Source organism: Ursus maritimus, unplaced genomic scaffold, assembly GCF_017311325.1.
Source record: "Ursus maritimus isolate PB19 unplaced genomic scaffold, ASM1731132v1 scaffold_1, whole genome shotgun sequence".
Classification (NCBI taxonomy): domain Eukaryota; kingdom Metazoa; phylum Chordata; class Mammalia; order Carnivora; family Ursidae; genus Ursus; species Ursus maritimus.
In genome coordinates, this window is record NW_024423343.1 from 38,399,259 (window position 1) to 38,415,022 (window position 15,764).

Here is a 15,764-nt window from a genome sequence, read left to right on the forward strand (position 1 = left end):
TCAAGGTTTAGATTTACATTATCCCCACCTTCTTTTTTTTTTTTTTAAGGTTTTATTTATTTATTAACACAAGCAGGGGGAGTGGGAGAGGAAGGAGCAGGCTCATAGTGGAGGAGCCTGATGTGGGGCTCAATCCCAGTACGCCGGGATCACGCCCTGAGCCGAAGGCAGTCGCTTAACCGCTGTGCCACCCAGGCGCCCCTATCCCCACCTTCTAAATCAGTAGTTCTCTTCTGAACTTATGTTCAAATCCTTAAAATGTGTGGAAATGCAGAGTCCTTAAAATATTCTTTTTGAATTTCCATGCCAGGTTTTTATTTATTAACAATTTAGATTTTGCAATCATAATAGCAAATGAGTTAAAAAGTTTTACAAAACAGGGATACCTGGCTGGCTCAGTTGGTAGAGCATGGAACTCTCGGGGTTGTAAGTTTGAGCCCCATGTTTGGTGTAGAGATTACTTAAAAATAAAATCTTTAAAAAAAATTTAGAGGAGTGCCTGGGTGGTGCAGTTGAGTGTCTGACTCTTAGTTTCAGTTTGGGTCATGATCTTGGGGTTGTGGGATCGAGCTCCACACTCAACGCAGGGTCTGCTTAAGATTTCCTCTCCCTCTGCTCCTCCTGCTCGTGCTCTCTCTCTAAAATAAACAAAGCTTTAAAAATTTTTTTTTTTTTTTTTTTTTTTTTTTTACAAAAGAGCTATTGTTTAGATTTCCTGAATGCAGGATATAAATGCAGGTATAAACTAGAATGCAGGATATAAGCTAACATTTTTGTCATTTGACATGAGGTGTAGGGGCCAAGGGCAGGCTACCCAAAATGTGCCACTTTGGCATATGGATTATTTTAAATAAAAGTTACTTAGAGACAGCTTGTGCAAGAGGACCCTCTCTCCCCCTGAGAGCAGAAATAAATCTCCCATGTGAAAGGTGCCCACCCTGTACCAGGAGGTAAAAAGACATCCTCATCACCAGAGACCAGAAATTTAGAGTTTAGAAGGTTGTATCAACAACCCTTGTTACTTTTTACTAATTTACTGCCCGAGCCCAAATTCTATTTAGAATCCTTATGAACTGAAACTCCCAAAGTTTTCTCTTTTTTCTGTCAGTTCTTCAGAGATCAATGGTTTCTTTGTCTAGAAAATATAAAAACTGCCTACCTGGATGATTTCTTTAATTCTCAGTGTCATTATTAGGCCTCTATGTACGTGTAATTAAATTTTGGGTTTTTTCTCCTGTTAATCTGTTTCATATAAATTTAATTTGTACTCTAGCTAGAAGAACCTTGGACAAAAGAAAATTTCCGCCTCCCTTTCAAAGGGAAAAGCTAATAGTTTTCAAACAATTTTTCAGGGGACCCTATCTTGATAATTGGAGACTATTAGAGTCAACAGAAACTGTAAAACAGCTTCCCTTCTGGAACACATAGAAATTGTTGCTTTCCTTCACTTTTTTTTTTTTTTTTTTTGCATGAGGGCTAATATTTTGCCAATTCATAATTATTTTTTTTCTATTCCTTTATTTCTACTCTCTTGACATTCTGCTTTCCTGGGTTTAATATGCAAGAGCTCTCTTTGGGGAAGATGGGAAGAAGAAAGAAAGAGCAAGATATGTGGAGAACATTTTTTATTTAGTTACCAACTTGTATTATACATGACAGTGAGATTGTATCTATACATAAATGCAAATATTTTGGACTGAATTTCTTTTGGATCTGTCCCTCTGAGTAATAAAAATATATTTCCTAGAGACAAATATGTTTTTGTGAGTACTTCATTCTAATTTGAAATAGAAATTTTATTGACTATGCTGAAACATGGAGATTTCTAATGTGAATGAGACACCACATAGCCTTCTCTAGACTTTTAAAATTTTTACAAATCTTTTTTTTTTTTTTTTTGAGTTTACCCCTCCTGGAATCTTAATGCCTCTCTTCTTGTGTATTTTTAATAGCTCTCTCTCTTTTGTCTTCTTTATTATATACAGTTTCAAATATACCTTTATAAAAAAGACACCAAAACATTGTTCAAACAGGAAATATCACAATAAATTTAAGTATAATGCCTTTCTTCTTTTATAATAAATATTTATTTTTATAAATAGATGATGATAGTAGTTGGTAGGTTTTAAAATGCCTTTGGAGGGGCGCCTGGGTAGCGCAGTCGTTAAGCGTCTGCCTCTGGCTGAGGGCGTGATCCCGGCGTTTCGGGATCAAGTCCCACATCGGGCTCCTCCGCTGGGAGCCTGCTTCTTCCTCTCCCACTCCCCTGCTGTGTTCCCTCTCTCGCTGGCTGTCTCTCTGTCACATAAATAAATAAAATCTTTAAAAAAAGTGCCTTTGGAGAAATAATGGGAAAACTCCATGTGCACATTTTTTAATAACAGGATTCATTTTGTCTAATGATTAGTATTCATATTGACATTTACCTGTTTAATTCACGTCCTAGTTTTGATTCCTTTGTGGTGTTTTAAATTTTCTTTTCATTCCTTATTTCATAACTTTAGCCCAGCCTAATAAAATTTACATTAGTATTCTTGATTTCATTTAGTCATTATATGCTTTCCCTAAAAACCAGTTTCTAAGTCAAAATACTATTCTCTTTAGAAATGGTCTCTAAAATAACATTGAATTATGTCTACTGCAATTTTAGGAACCCCATCATGAGGTTTTTCCCGAGAATTGGGAAGATAAAGCAAATGAGTTTCAAAGGATGCTTATCATTCGTTGCTTGAGGCCAGACAAGGTAAGTGCAGGCTTTGAAAGCAGCTCAACGATTCCAGTCCCCAGCCCACCTTTCCAGTCGCCAACTCGTATTTCCTTCCCTTGTCCCAGAGGACGTGGAGGAGCCTGGGGGACTCATTCCACTTCCTTCCAATGCAGTCATTTTTTAAGAAGTTTGTATATCATTAAAGCCACACTAAGTTAATAACTGAGCAGACTGTATTTTATAGTTTTATTTATTTTATGATTCTTCCTTTTAATTTATGCTTCCCCAATTCCTTACAATCTACTTCTTTTATATGCTGTAATCTCATTTTTATTCTTATTAGTTTGATGATATTAGTCAGTGGTGTTAGTGTTAGCACCAAGCAGATATAGTAGAATTTCTGTCTTTTCAAATGCTGTCTTTATACATAATTCTTTGCTGGTGTTTGGAAAGCTAGTAGAATATCAGTTTTAAGACATTCATCACTGCTGACCAAAGAGAAATGTCAGTACTGTTCATTTTTATTTCTTTAAATGATAAAGTATATAACCAATGAATTGGCTGACCTGTCATGTCAGCAAATTTCCGTACTTCATGGCATTCTCATTTGCATTATTATACTTTATTAAAAAAACAAACTATTCATCTAAGTATAAGGACATCCACAGAGATATCCATATACTCTGAAAAAATGTAGATAGTAGGTATGTTGAGAAAAAAATTGAAAAAAATATCCTGTTACTACTCAAATAAAAGTAATACATAATGATTTCAAAACTTACTGTACTCACAATTTGAGTTGCTGGGGAATATAAGACAGTAATTCCATCCTAACAACAAAAAACAGAACTTAGGTGGTGAAAGCAATTTATTTTTAAAAGTTTTTACGTGTATCAGTGACAAGTGGGGCAGAAGCACTCTTTCCTCTGCATGCCATAGTCTGTTCAATGAACACATGCAATTCTTTTTTTTTATAATATTTTTTTATTATATTATGTTAGTCACCATACAGTACATCCCTGGTTTTTGATGTAAAGTTCGATGATTCATTAGTTGCATATAACACCCAGTGCACCATGCAATATGTGCCCTCCTTACTACCCATCACCAGCGTATCCCACTCCCCCACCCCCCTCCCCTCTGCAGCCCACAGTTTGCAATTCTTGCTTGGCTCATCAGTGTGTTCTTAGGCAGGGCCCGAGTATCCATTAGGCATCGTGCCTAGAGACCACGATACTTCTAGATGTTTATGAAAGTGTTTTAATTCTGTTTAAAAATAGAAAATATTATCCAGTCTATATTAAGCTTGTAATTATACCAAAGCAATTGTAAAATATAATTTTTGATATCTTTTTATGGGGGAGGGGAGTAGAAGGTGCCTGGGGTCTATGAAAGTCATAATGCTGAGAACACCTGGGTGGCTTAACCTCAGTCGGTTAAGTGTCTGCCTTCAGCTCAGCTTATGATCCCAGGATCTTGGGATCAAGTCCACATGGGGTGTCCAGCTCAGCAGGGAGCCTGCTTCTCCCTCTCCCTGCCTCTCCCCCTGCTTGTGTGCTCACTCTCTCTCTCTCTCTAACAAATAAAATCTTAAAAAAAAAAAGAAAGAAAGAAAGAAAGAAAGTCATAATGCTGCCCTTGTTCTTAGGTGTTGAAAGTAGCCACAATTGTTTAGGAATCATGAACTAATGAAACATTCTCTGCCTTGGTAGCCCTTTCAAAACCAAATTGCCATGGAAACTTTAGTGTGAAGCCTCAGAAGTTTTCCCTGAAAGTATTAAATATGGAAGAATATGAAATATTTCACACTCTTGCCTAATACGGCTTTCTCCTTTAAAACCTTTCATTAAAATTTTCAAAGGTTTTACTTTGTTCTCTAAGCTCTGTAGACCATTCTGTTAAAATGACTCTGCGTGTACCACCGACCTCCCCCTCAGTGTTGGAAAAACAAAGAAGCTTCTGTTCATGTTTTATATTAAGTTTATTGCAGCCTTTCACCTCTAAATATCTTTTCCCCAGTTTTATGTTTTAAAGAGTTTGACATTTTAATCTGAAAATACATTGTGCTACCAGAAAGATCAAATATTACTTTCCTTATTCATTCTCTTTTTAAAGTGTATTTGAGGAAGGGAGATGAGGAGTTAGATAGTCAAGCTGAAGGGGTTTTGTTTGTGTGTTTTTGTTCTTATTTCTGTTTTATTTCTACAACTTTCTTTTAAAGATTTTATTTATTTGAGAGAGAGAGCGCCTGTGCGCATGAGCAGCGGGAAGGGGGGAGGCAGAAGGGAAGAAAGGGAGAAGCAGACTCCCCGCTGAGCAGGGAGTCAAATCCCATCCATCCCAGGACCCTGAGATCAGGACCTGAGCCGAAGGCAGATGCTTAACCATCTGAGCCACCCAGGCGCCCCTGTTTTTGTTTTTAAATCAATGGAGGTGAAACTTAGGGTTTTACACTTTTCCTAGCTGCTCTGTCCAATACTTTGGGACCCTATCTTATAACTTTGTTTTCTGTACCCAGTATTTTCTGTACCTCCTTCAGAGTCTTCCTCGGGTTGGTGGATGAGTGTAGACATTAATGCTATTCGCTGATCTTTCTGGTTCTCCTTCCAAGCACACATGAGGTGAAGGACTCTGGCCATAAACCTTGCTTTTGGCCAATAAAATAGGAGAAGTGTCAAGGCAGAAGCATTTAACTGCCAGCGTGAGACTCTCCAGGGTAGCCCCCCTGCCATCAAAATTGTGAAATCACATTTGATATTTAAGCGCCCTCATGGTCTGGGACACCGAGCCGGCCCAGGGAGTGAGTCGTCTGTACACGCACAGGGCTTTGCAGGGATAAGAAATACGCTTTTTGTTATGTTCAGTCACTGAGATCTGGAAATGTTTGCTACTAGCGCATAATTCAACTTAACCTAAATGATTAATGACCATTCTCTATACAATCACACCTATAATCCTTAATAGAAAAAGAATTATTAGTATGCTCTTCTGTTACTAAAAACCTCAAACCTTTCAATCTTGCTGTTACCAGGTACTCTAAGTTCTAGTGGTAAATTGTTGGTTTTGGAATCTGCATATATTTAAAAATAATATATGACTATTATACTTTTAAAAGAGTGGTTTTCCCAAGTACCGTGGAATTAGCATACAGAGGAAAGAGCAGTGATGCACGAGGCTTCCATCTGGGCTAGTGCTGTGTAGATTTTCGTTTCCTTGCAATCGCTAAGTCCTGAGATAATCTGTGTCTCTACCAGCAAGGTCAGCAGTTGCTTCCTCTCCGGTTTACAGCGGACGGTATTTGGCAGCACAATTTTTTTTTGCTTCCTTTTCACTGCTCTGTCCTCAAAACGAACTCCACCCGGTGGTAAGAAGTTACACACCAGGTTCTCCAGGGCTCTAGCTTAGAAAAATGCCAGAGATGCTCTTTAAATCACCAGTAGGAAAAATGAGATGGGCTCACACTTTTGTATAGGATATGGTATTTTACAGTGTTTTATTGATAAAAGAAGCATATCAGGGGAGTAAATACTGAGGTACGCAGCGTTTTGAGCCCATTTACAAAATGAAGAGCTTCTGGCCACCCTTCTCTCCTTCTGAACTGTAAACAGAAAGCCAATTAATCAGCTTTCAATAAGAAACTTGTCAAATATAAGGGAATATGTTTCTCTGACCTCAGATAAATCCTACAGAAATTTGCAGTACATAGACAAACATAAATGGAAGACCACAAACTTCTTTCCTGCCTTCGGGAGGATGGCTGCTTAAATTAGTCTGTAATTTTTGTTACTGACAGATTTCATTTTACAGACCTAATGCTAGTATAATCAGATTGCAGAAGCAAACCCAATTCTATTGCCTTGCAAACTGAAGAGCAAGCACAGCTTAATTTACCTTGGGAGTTACAGTTTGGTCTTGGGAGCAAGTAAGTCTTACTCAGGTTAAAAATAAAACACTGAAATTTGCACTCACCCCATGCGTGCACCCCTAACTTGGTCCTCCAGCCATGTCTCCACATGAGCAGTGGCTGACAGCAGCCTGAACCACTCACAAAAGAGAGGAGACACTTAAAACTCAAACTTACTAAAAGTAAAACCATGCACTTCAAAGCCTTGTGCTTTTTGTTTGTAAAACTCTAATTTCATGAAGAAGTCAGCTTTGGGAAGAGATTGTGAAAAAAGAAAAAAGTTTCATTTTCTTCTGCTAGTTGCTGTTGGATTTTTAATGTAGTGAGGAAAGACCAGCTATGGGGAACAAAATAAGGAGAAAGGCAAGGACAAGGCCCCGGATAGACAGGATATTTTTAGTTTCCCACAATAAGCTTGACATCTGTGTGCATTCAAAATATCTGAAACATGAAATAACTTACGGAGAAATGAAACTTTTTGTATGGGTGAATTATTATGCTGTCATTTTTGTTTAGAATTTCTATAATTAGAATCTCACCTTCACAGAGAGACATTCTGAGTTTTTATCCATTCATTGTTCAGTATATATTTACTGTGTACAAAGAATGTATGAGTCATTGTGTGAGGTAGGTCCTTGCCAACAGTGCTTATATACTTGCTGTTACTTTTCTGTACATTTTCTGTACTTGAATGGACCTGGAGAACTATTGGGGAGGGATTTAAAAATCTAATTGAAGTCCAGATATTCCTTCACTGTCTCCCAGCTCCCCACCCTCACACCCTCTGTCACACACACTCATCCACATTAGGACTGACGCTGTTGAAGGCATTGTGACCCGTCAATGGTTTTGACTTACAAACCTTGCGTGAATAGATGTTCAGGAGAACACACGATTAAAGTTTGGAAATACCTGTAACTTTTTCCAGAGGAGACCCCCTTTTTGAGATTCTTGGTATCTGGAAATTGCTCTTGCAATTTGCTCCAAGTTCAGGAAAGGTGCAGGCTGGAGGAATTGACGACCAAATTTGGAGGGTTGTGCGTGTACACAAGACCATTGTTAGGTCCGAGCAGGTATCCAGTTAGGGTGATTCTGGGGCCTTCAAAAAATTCTTTGGTTTCCTCTCACTCCATTACTCCTCTTCCTGGGATATGTTGTTTACCTAGTTTAGTAAGCCGCACATGGGATACCAGTGTGTTAAACCCATCTTTGTCGCTTGTGTGGCTCGCATCTGAGTCATGATTAGCTTGGAGCCATTGTCCAGATAGAAAAGGTGTAGACCCTTCATTAAAAAGAGGGAAGGAAGGGGCACCTGGATGGCTCAGCTGGTGAGGCGTCTGACACTGGGTTTTGGCTCAGGTCATGATCTCGGGGTGGTGAGATCAAGCCCTACACTGGGTTCCACATTCAGTGGGGCATCTGCTTGCGATTCTCTCCCTCCACCCCTGCTCTCTCTCTTTTTCTCCCTCTCTCTCAAATAAATAAATCCTTTAAAAAGAGAGAGAAAGAGAGAGGGGAAAGGATGTATAGGAGGCTATACCATAGCCACATTGATGAACGAAATTCCATTTCCACACGAACACCTGGGAGGGGCCCCCAAACCACAGTGTTCTGCTCATTCTCACACAAGATCCCGGAAAGTATGCAGGTATGTTATCAGGAATTTTCTGCAGTATAGTTTTGGCTACTTCTCAGGAGTATAGCTTGTTTTTCTTTCACATGCTTTTCTTTTCACTTTCTTTCTGCTTCTTTTCCCAGCTATATCGATTCTTTCTTGATGGTATAGTACTGTATAAATCACTCTCAAGCTTCTACTTTTGATTTGTGGACTTTTAGAACATAGTATTTTAAAACTTAAGTAAAGAGTTAAGGTTTCTTATATTCTTCATCTATGTGCTGAATGCTCATTAAAGGGAAGAAAAATGCCTTTGGATTCTGGTGTCACTAGCCACTCATCTTTGATTATTTCATAATGTGTCATTTTTTTCTATGTAAACGACATTTATGTAAAGTAATGCCTTTGACCCTCCACCAACATTAACAAATAACTAAGCTAATGTAGTCCTTTGTTTTAAAATACCTTTGAATCTGATCTTTTAAGTTTGTCAGCAGGTTTGAATATTCTCTCAAATATATTCTGGTCTCTCTCTAGGTTATTCCAATGCTGCAAGAATTTATAATCAACAGATTGGGGCGCACATTCATTGAGCCACCCCCCTTTGATTTATCCAAGGCATTTGGAGATAGTAACTGCTGTTCCCCACTGATTTTTGTGCTCTCTCCTGGAGCGGACCCCATGGCTGCCCTTCTAAAATTTGCTGATGACCAGGTACCTTAGAATAGACGAGGTTATCTGATAATATAAAAGTCAATACGTAAAAGATTTTCCAACTAAATTTCTTAAAAAAAACAAACTTGCTTATCCCAAGTGGGGGAGGGGTAAAAATTGATCACATACTTAGCTCTTGAAAGACTTGGGGGTCTAGAAGTTGACGGAGTCTCAAGAAAGTGACAGTTAGATAGCAGCACTGACATTAAAGTAATTCTCCATATCCAAATTATAAAACCGGAATTTGGCTTCGGAGGAACTCACTTTTATTTTGCGGAGACAGAGGGACTCTGTGACATTATGGCATCAGTGCAAGAACTTGGTTGATTTGATAAATTCAAGTCTGGACAGTGACCCTGGGAAGAACCGTCTCTGATCCTGCCCCTTCTCCCTGTCTCTAAAGGGGGACCTTCTTGACTTTCCAGGATAGTCATCTATTACAGTTACTTTACCAGGCTAGAATACATTCTAATATTTATATTTCAAGGCTTTAAAAATTATTCAAATGGATTTACCGTCAATTTTCTTACATCAATCAACCTGGAATAAAAAAAGCTTCATAAACAGGTGACTGGACATTTTCGAGTTGATTTTTTTTTCCCCTTTCAGTCTAATCAAAATAACATTTTATGGAAGTAATACTGACATTTCTAAAGCCACCACCACCACTTTTATTGTGCTTTATATATACTGTTAATTTTGCTAGACCTTGTTATGCACATTTGCCTTTTAATTCTTAAAGCAATCCTGTGAGGTAAGTAGCGGCATCTCCATTTTGTAGCGAGGGACATTAAAGCATGGAGAGGTTAAGTGGCTTCTTAAAGATCACACAGCTAAGTGGTTAAAATACTCTTTACTAGGCCAATTTATTTTAATACTCCATGTTTGTTTCATTGGGTGTAATTCTTAGATACTTGGGGAGTGATTGTGGAACACGGCACTTAGCGCTGGGTAAAGACGTGCTGGACCGTGGCTGACGCGACTACAGGAGATGCGGGCTGAGATCGTATACTGAGGGCCACATCACATAGGGCCTTTGTAGACTACATCGAGGACTTTGAATACAGTGGGATGATGTGGTAGGATTTTAAGCAACAAAGTGACGTGATCTGATCGATAGTTTATAAAGCTCATTCTAGCTGGAGTGAGGATAATATATTTGAGTGGTACCAAATGGAAGCAGGACATTAGTTAGGGGGGCTGCTGCTAAAAGTCCAGGAAGAGCAAGGCGGGGAAGGACCAGAGTGGCAATGGTGTGGATGCTAGAAGAATTCATTTTAGGTGGGACTCACCCCTTCCACATCAACATAACCTTTTAGATCCTTTGAGATCATCCTAGCTCCTCTCCATTTTTCCTCCTACATTATACAACATGATCATTCTCTGGCCCCTGCGTGGGACTGCTCAGTGCATTGTCTTCACCTGCTGTCTCCCCTTCTTCCCGAAACAGTAGTATCTGGCTCTGTTTTGTTTTCTGATGCTTCTACCCGCTAGCGTTGATGACTCTGGATGTTCAGGGGCGGCCTGAGACCTGCTGTAGCACTGCTCCCATAATTCGAGGCTCCCTCCAGAGGCCTTCTGGTGATAACTGCCCTAGAAAGAAAGAGCTCAGGGAGTCACAGACACTGTTTCCAGGAGCTGCAGATGAATCAGGCTACAGCAGAAATGCATTCCAGACAAATATTCCCACAGAATTGTTTTAAAAAACTTTTAAGTGGGAATTAGGGGTTACTGTTTTTTTTTTTTCCTCTGAACTTTATGCAATAGTCAACTTGATTAAAATATAACTATTCAAAGATCTGGAGGAAACAGGACAAGTTCATCTGTCTGTTCATAGTTTTCTCTGGGGCTCTAGATTCTAGGAGTTGCTGCATGAAGCCAGGTCCTTTCATCTCATGTTTCCTTGTGTTAAAAGTGATCTTAATTTTTTTCTTCTCCCTATCTCAACAATCAAAGACCCTACAGAATTTTCCATTTATTACATGACTGTTTCCAACATGAACTGATTTACTTTTGATCTGAGTATTTATAAGATTCTTAATCAGTAAGAATTTTGTGGGGCTGCATGTATTTAGACCTTTGAGGGATGCTGCATAATTAAATTTTAATATGTTTAATGTTCACATTTCCTGTAAAAACAATAGTGATTCTTCTTTAAAAATGTGTTGTCAAATAACATCCTTACTATTTCTGTACACAGGGATATGGGGGATCAAAACTTAGCTCTTTATCTCTTGGTCAAGGCCAAGGGCCCATAGCTATGAAGATGATAGAAAAAGCTATCAAGGAAGGAACATGGGTTGTTCTTCAGAATTGTCACCTTGCCACGTCTTGGATGCCAACCCTCGAGAAAGTTTGTGAGGTAAAAATGCAAGTTTATTTTTACTAGGTTGTATTCCCCCCTCATAATTAGTGATATACGTGCCATTCAACTCCATGCCCATCCTCTGGTTTGGAGGGCTACAGGCTAGTGGCGTGGCTGGATTACAGGAGAGATGGGCTCACGTAGGGGACTGGGGGACCGGAGGAAATCACACAGTCAGCCCTTGCTCAGTCCCTCTCAACAGGGACAAGGGCTCATGCAATGAGTCAGAAATCTCCCTCATCCTGGGGCGCCTGGGTGGCACAGCGGTTAAGCGTCTGCCTTCGGCTCAGGGCGTGATCCCGGCGATCTGGGATCGAGCCCCACATCAGGCTCTTCTGCTATGAGCCTGCTTCTTCCTCTCCCACTCCCCCTGCTTGTGTTCCCTCTCTCGCTGACTGTCTCTATCTCTGTCGAATAAATAAATAAAATCTTAAAAAAAAAAAAAAAAAAGAAATCTCCCTCATCCTGAAGAACAACCGCAAAGATGGGAATAAACCACAGGGTGGACAGAAACCAATTCACCTTTTACAGCAGTGGACCAAAGACAGCAAAGGAGGCTTTTCAGTGAGAAATTCATGTAGCCACTCTAAACCAAAGGCTTCAGGTCGTAACTTTGCTTTAACTCACTTCTGACCTACTTAGAGAGTGAGCCTGCCACAGAGGATGAGTCTGAAACCAAAGGAGCACTCCTCTACCTGTTGTTGCAGGGGGTTATGGCACTTCCCTATTTTGGTGGGCAGAAATTCCAGGAAGAACGCCCCATGTAGCTCAACTGAGAAAATAGAAGACCTGGCGCTTGAGTTCAACGAACGTAGAGAAAGTACATTTGGTGTAATTACCCACGACTCTAGACCCCTCCTAACTCCGAGTCCCCTGGGTTACTAATTCGCCGAGCTAATGATATAACTTGTACTATCCAGACATACAATTGAAACTTTAAGGAGCGGGTTGTATTTGCCTTTGTGCCACTTGTCACCGTTTTGTCTGTATCTCCCATTAGAAAATAAGTGCCATGAGAACAGTGACTTGGTCTGTTTTGTTCTCTGCTTTACCTCCAGCACCTTGAATTGTGCCTGGCCCAGAGAGACAATCAGTAACTATTTCCTGAATTAGTGAATGAATATTTCTTCACTGCTTAAAACTCTTTCTTTGCATGTTAGACAAAGTTTAAACCCTCATCATCACTGACAACATGCTTCCTGCTGACCTTTGCTACCATCTTCTATGACTTCTGTGCCGTACCGTTGAGCTTCTTTCACTTTCATTGAAATAGGCCATCATGGGGCACCTGGGTGGCTCAATCCGTTAAGCATCCGTCTCTTGGTTTTGGCTCAGGTCATGACCTCAGCATCATGAGATTGAGCCCCATGTTGTGCTCTACGCTCAACAGGGAGTCTGCTTGAGATTCTGTCTACCTCTCCCTCTGCCCCTCCCCCTGCTCTCTTTCTCTCTCTCCCTCTCTCACAAATAAATAAATCTTAAAAAAATAATAATACAGACCATCATAATGTTATTTCTGTCTGAAAAATGATTCTATTATTTGTCTTACGAACATCTTCTCATCCTTCAGGTGTTATGTTAGAGGTTTTATATTTGTGCCTATTTCCTCATGGCTCCTCCATCTCTAGGCCATCCTCGTGACCTGTGTGAATTGTGTCATATATACCCATCAGAGAGTCATGTAGGAGAGAAGAGCTGTCCCTAATGGATGGCACACTTAGCTCCAAATTCCCATGAGTCATGATTTTTAAGTCACTGGGCATAGGGCAGCTGGTAGAAGGGAAAAATGATGCCCTCACTCTCCACTGTTGTTATTGAAAAAAGTAGGCACCTTTGCCTCCTTCCTAATTGACTCTCTTCCCATCACCACATGAGCGCTTAAAAAAATGTTTTACTGATAGAGAATTGCCGTTTAAAAAAACATGAGATACTACTAACATGGACAATTAAGAGAGGTAGCAATAGAGAGCGGGACTGACCAGGAAGAGGGGAAAGGGTCCATGATCGTCATTCCTCATCTATACAGCCTTCAAGACAGTGCTGAGTGTTCTGTTATCCTCCCTAGTGCAGACATGAATATCCCTTAAGAAAATATAGCTAATAGTGATATGTTTTAATACTTCACCTTTCAAAATGCTCTTTCTTCTTTTCATCTTTTCCTGGTTTAATATGGACTTATGTTGCTCGTTCTCACAACCTGGCTACAGCAAGAAGAGTGGATTATTCTTAATCTGGCTCTCGGGCGGAGAATTATAGCTATAAATATTTCAGCAACATCAGTTAAAATATGAGATTTTCTTGGAATGTCTTAGTCTCTACTGTGGCCAACTCTAAATTATGTGATACCTTTGTGAACTTTATAGACCTATGATTTAAATTTATCGAGAAGCCCGGCAACACTCTGGGCCTTGTCAGCGAAGAATGTTGTTTCGGGGGCAGAATCAGATTTTAAGACTTTGCCTTAAATTGCGGCAGTAGGTTCTGTTTTGTAAAAATGCCTCCTCCCTCTTCCAAGCCATCCCATGCATGTACGATCCGGAGAGTGTCCTTGGATTGTATGTACCCATTCACGCCTAGTTTCCTTTTGCAGGAGTTAAGCCCAGAATCCACACATCCGGATTTCCGCATTTGGCTGACAAGTTACCCGTCACCGAACTTCCCCGTGTCTGTGCTGCAGAATGGCGTGAAAATGACCAATGAAGCACCGAAAGGTTTACGAGCTAATATCATTCGATCATACCTCATGGACCCGATCTCCGACCCTGAGTTCTTTGGCAGCTGCAAAAAGCCGGTTAGTAATGGCTAAGTCTTGTTACCTCAGCCCTGTGAAGCATTTCGAGTGGCCGTGGTGATCACGGATGCATATGGCTGAGTCAAACTACAAATTAAAGAGGCCTCCTGCCCTGCAGAGCCGTTGGTTTTGATTACTGATTATTGACTGTGCTGAAGTCAATTGTATTAATATTTTATTTTAATTTTACCACCAGCCTCATTTCTGCTCAGCTGAGATCTTCTGGGGTGTCATTCATAACGCAGCTTTCTATTTAGAAAGTCAGCTGTAAGCCATTCCCAGTACAAATCTGCAAGGTTGGAGAATCTTGTTTCAGGATATTAACTGAGCCCTTTGCTATTTGGAGCCATATCTTTAAATTAAAACATAAAAATATTTCCTCCATATAACTATAATGAGAGCCAAAATGATTTTATTCCTTGATTGATGGGACTCATAAGGGTCTTTTTTAGCATCCCCAGGCAAGCAGGGAAACCACCCACTGCTTTCATGATTAGAATTCTGTGTGTGAATGTCTGTGACCTAAAATTGTTTCACAGCGTTTTACCATAATTAACAATGGAAGAGTTTCTTTTTAAGAGAGGTTATGAACCTTGGTAAGTTTTTGCTATTAAACAGCTCACGCTTTTGATATCGGGATATGTTTTAGGTACACATCAAAAGAAAACATTAAAAATAAAGAAGTACTTTCATTAGCAAAATCTTAGGTACTAAAAGAAAGCAAGCACCTATGTTTAAAACTAAGTCAAGCCTTATCCTACGCTTCTAAGACCTGCTGTATGAGGAGCTTTCGCATTGATTCGGCCCAGAGAGAGCAGGTTACTCCCAGATAGGTGGCGAGGGCATGTCTGCATGTGATAGGCTGGCCAGAAGCCCTTTCGCAAGATTGTACTCCCTTTCTTCTAGATCCAAAGGTCTCTCCAGTGGAAGCACACACATTGGAAGTCTAGGCATTTATGAAACACAATCCAAACCAAAAGCCTAATCTCCTCAAATGCCAAAAGAGTACATCATCATTTTTGTTTTAACTGCTTTCTGGGAAGTAATTGTAAACTTACAGAAAAGTGGCAAGTATAAAACTAGTATAAAGAATAGCCCTATGCCCTTGACCCATAGTCACCTCCTGTTGGTACACAGCTTTCATGGGTGAGTTAGAGATGTCACAACCTTTTACCCCTAAGTAAGTACTTTGAGGTGTATTTCTTAAGAATAGAGACATTATCTTACCCTGGTATCATTATTAGTTTAGTGGATTTGGCAAGGCTACACTGTTTTATCTAATTTACTGTGTTCCGCATTTGACTGTTGATTCGATCTTGTCCTTTAGGACACCTGCTCACTACAGGTTGGTCTGGGGTTTGAATGGCATTTGGTTGCCATGTGTCTGCCTCCTTGAATCTGGAACATTGCCTCAGCCTTTCTTTGGCTTTGAGGACATTGACCTTTCTGAAGAATTCATCTCCTCTTGTTCTCATAGAACATTTCTCATTTGGGGCTTATCTGATATTTCCTCATGATTAGATTCAAGTTATGCATCTTTAGCCAAAATTTGACATTAGTGAAATTGTGTCCTCTGACTATCAAATTGGGAGGTACACAATATCCATTTATCCCTCACCATTGATATGAATTTTGATCACTCAGGGAAAGCGGTGTCTGATTTCTTCA

General features: G+C 39.9%; 1 protein-coding gene across 1 annotated transcript in view; it reads left to right on the top strand.

The window, feature by feature from the left end:
• DNAH7 (dynein axonemal heavy chain 7) overlaps positions 1-15,764 on the top strand; it is a 250,895-nt gene that overhangs the window by 200,952 nt on the left and 34,179 nt on the right. Inside the window, exons 53-56 of the mRNA XM_040636571.1 lie at positions 2,651-2,743; positions 8,764-8,940; positions 11,141-11,302; positions 13,896-14,096. Coding sequence (XP_040492505.1) covers positions 2,651-2,743; positions 8,764-8,940; positions 11,141-11,302; positions 13,896-14,096 — 633 coding nt within the window. The remainder of the gene's footprint in view (positions 1-2,650; positions 2,744-8,763; positions 8,941-11,140; positions 11,303-13,895; positions 14,097-15,764) is intronic.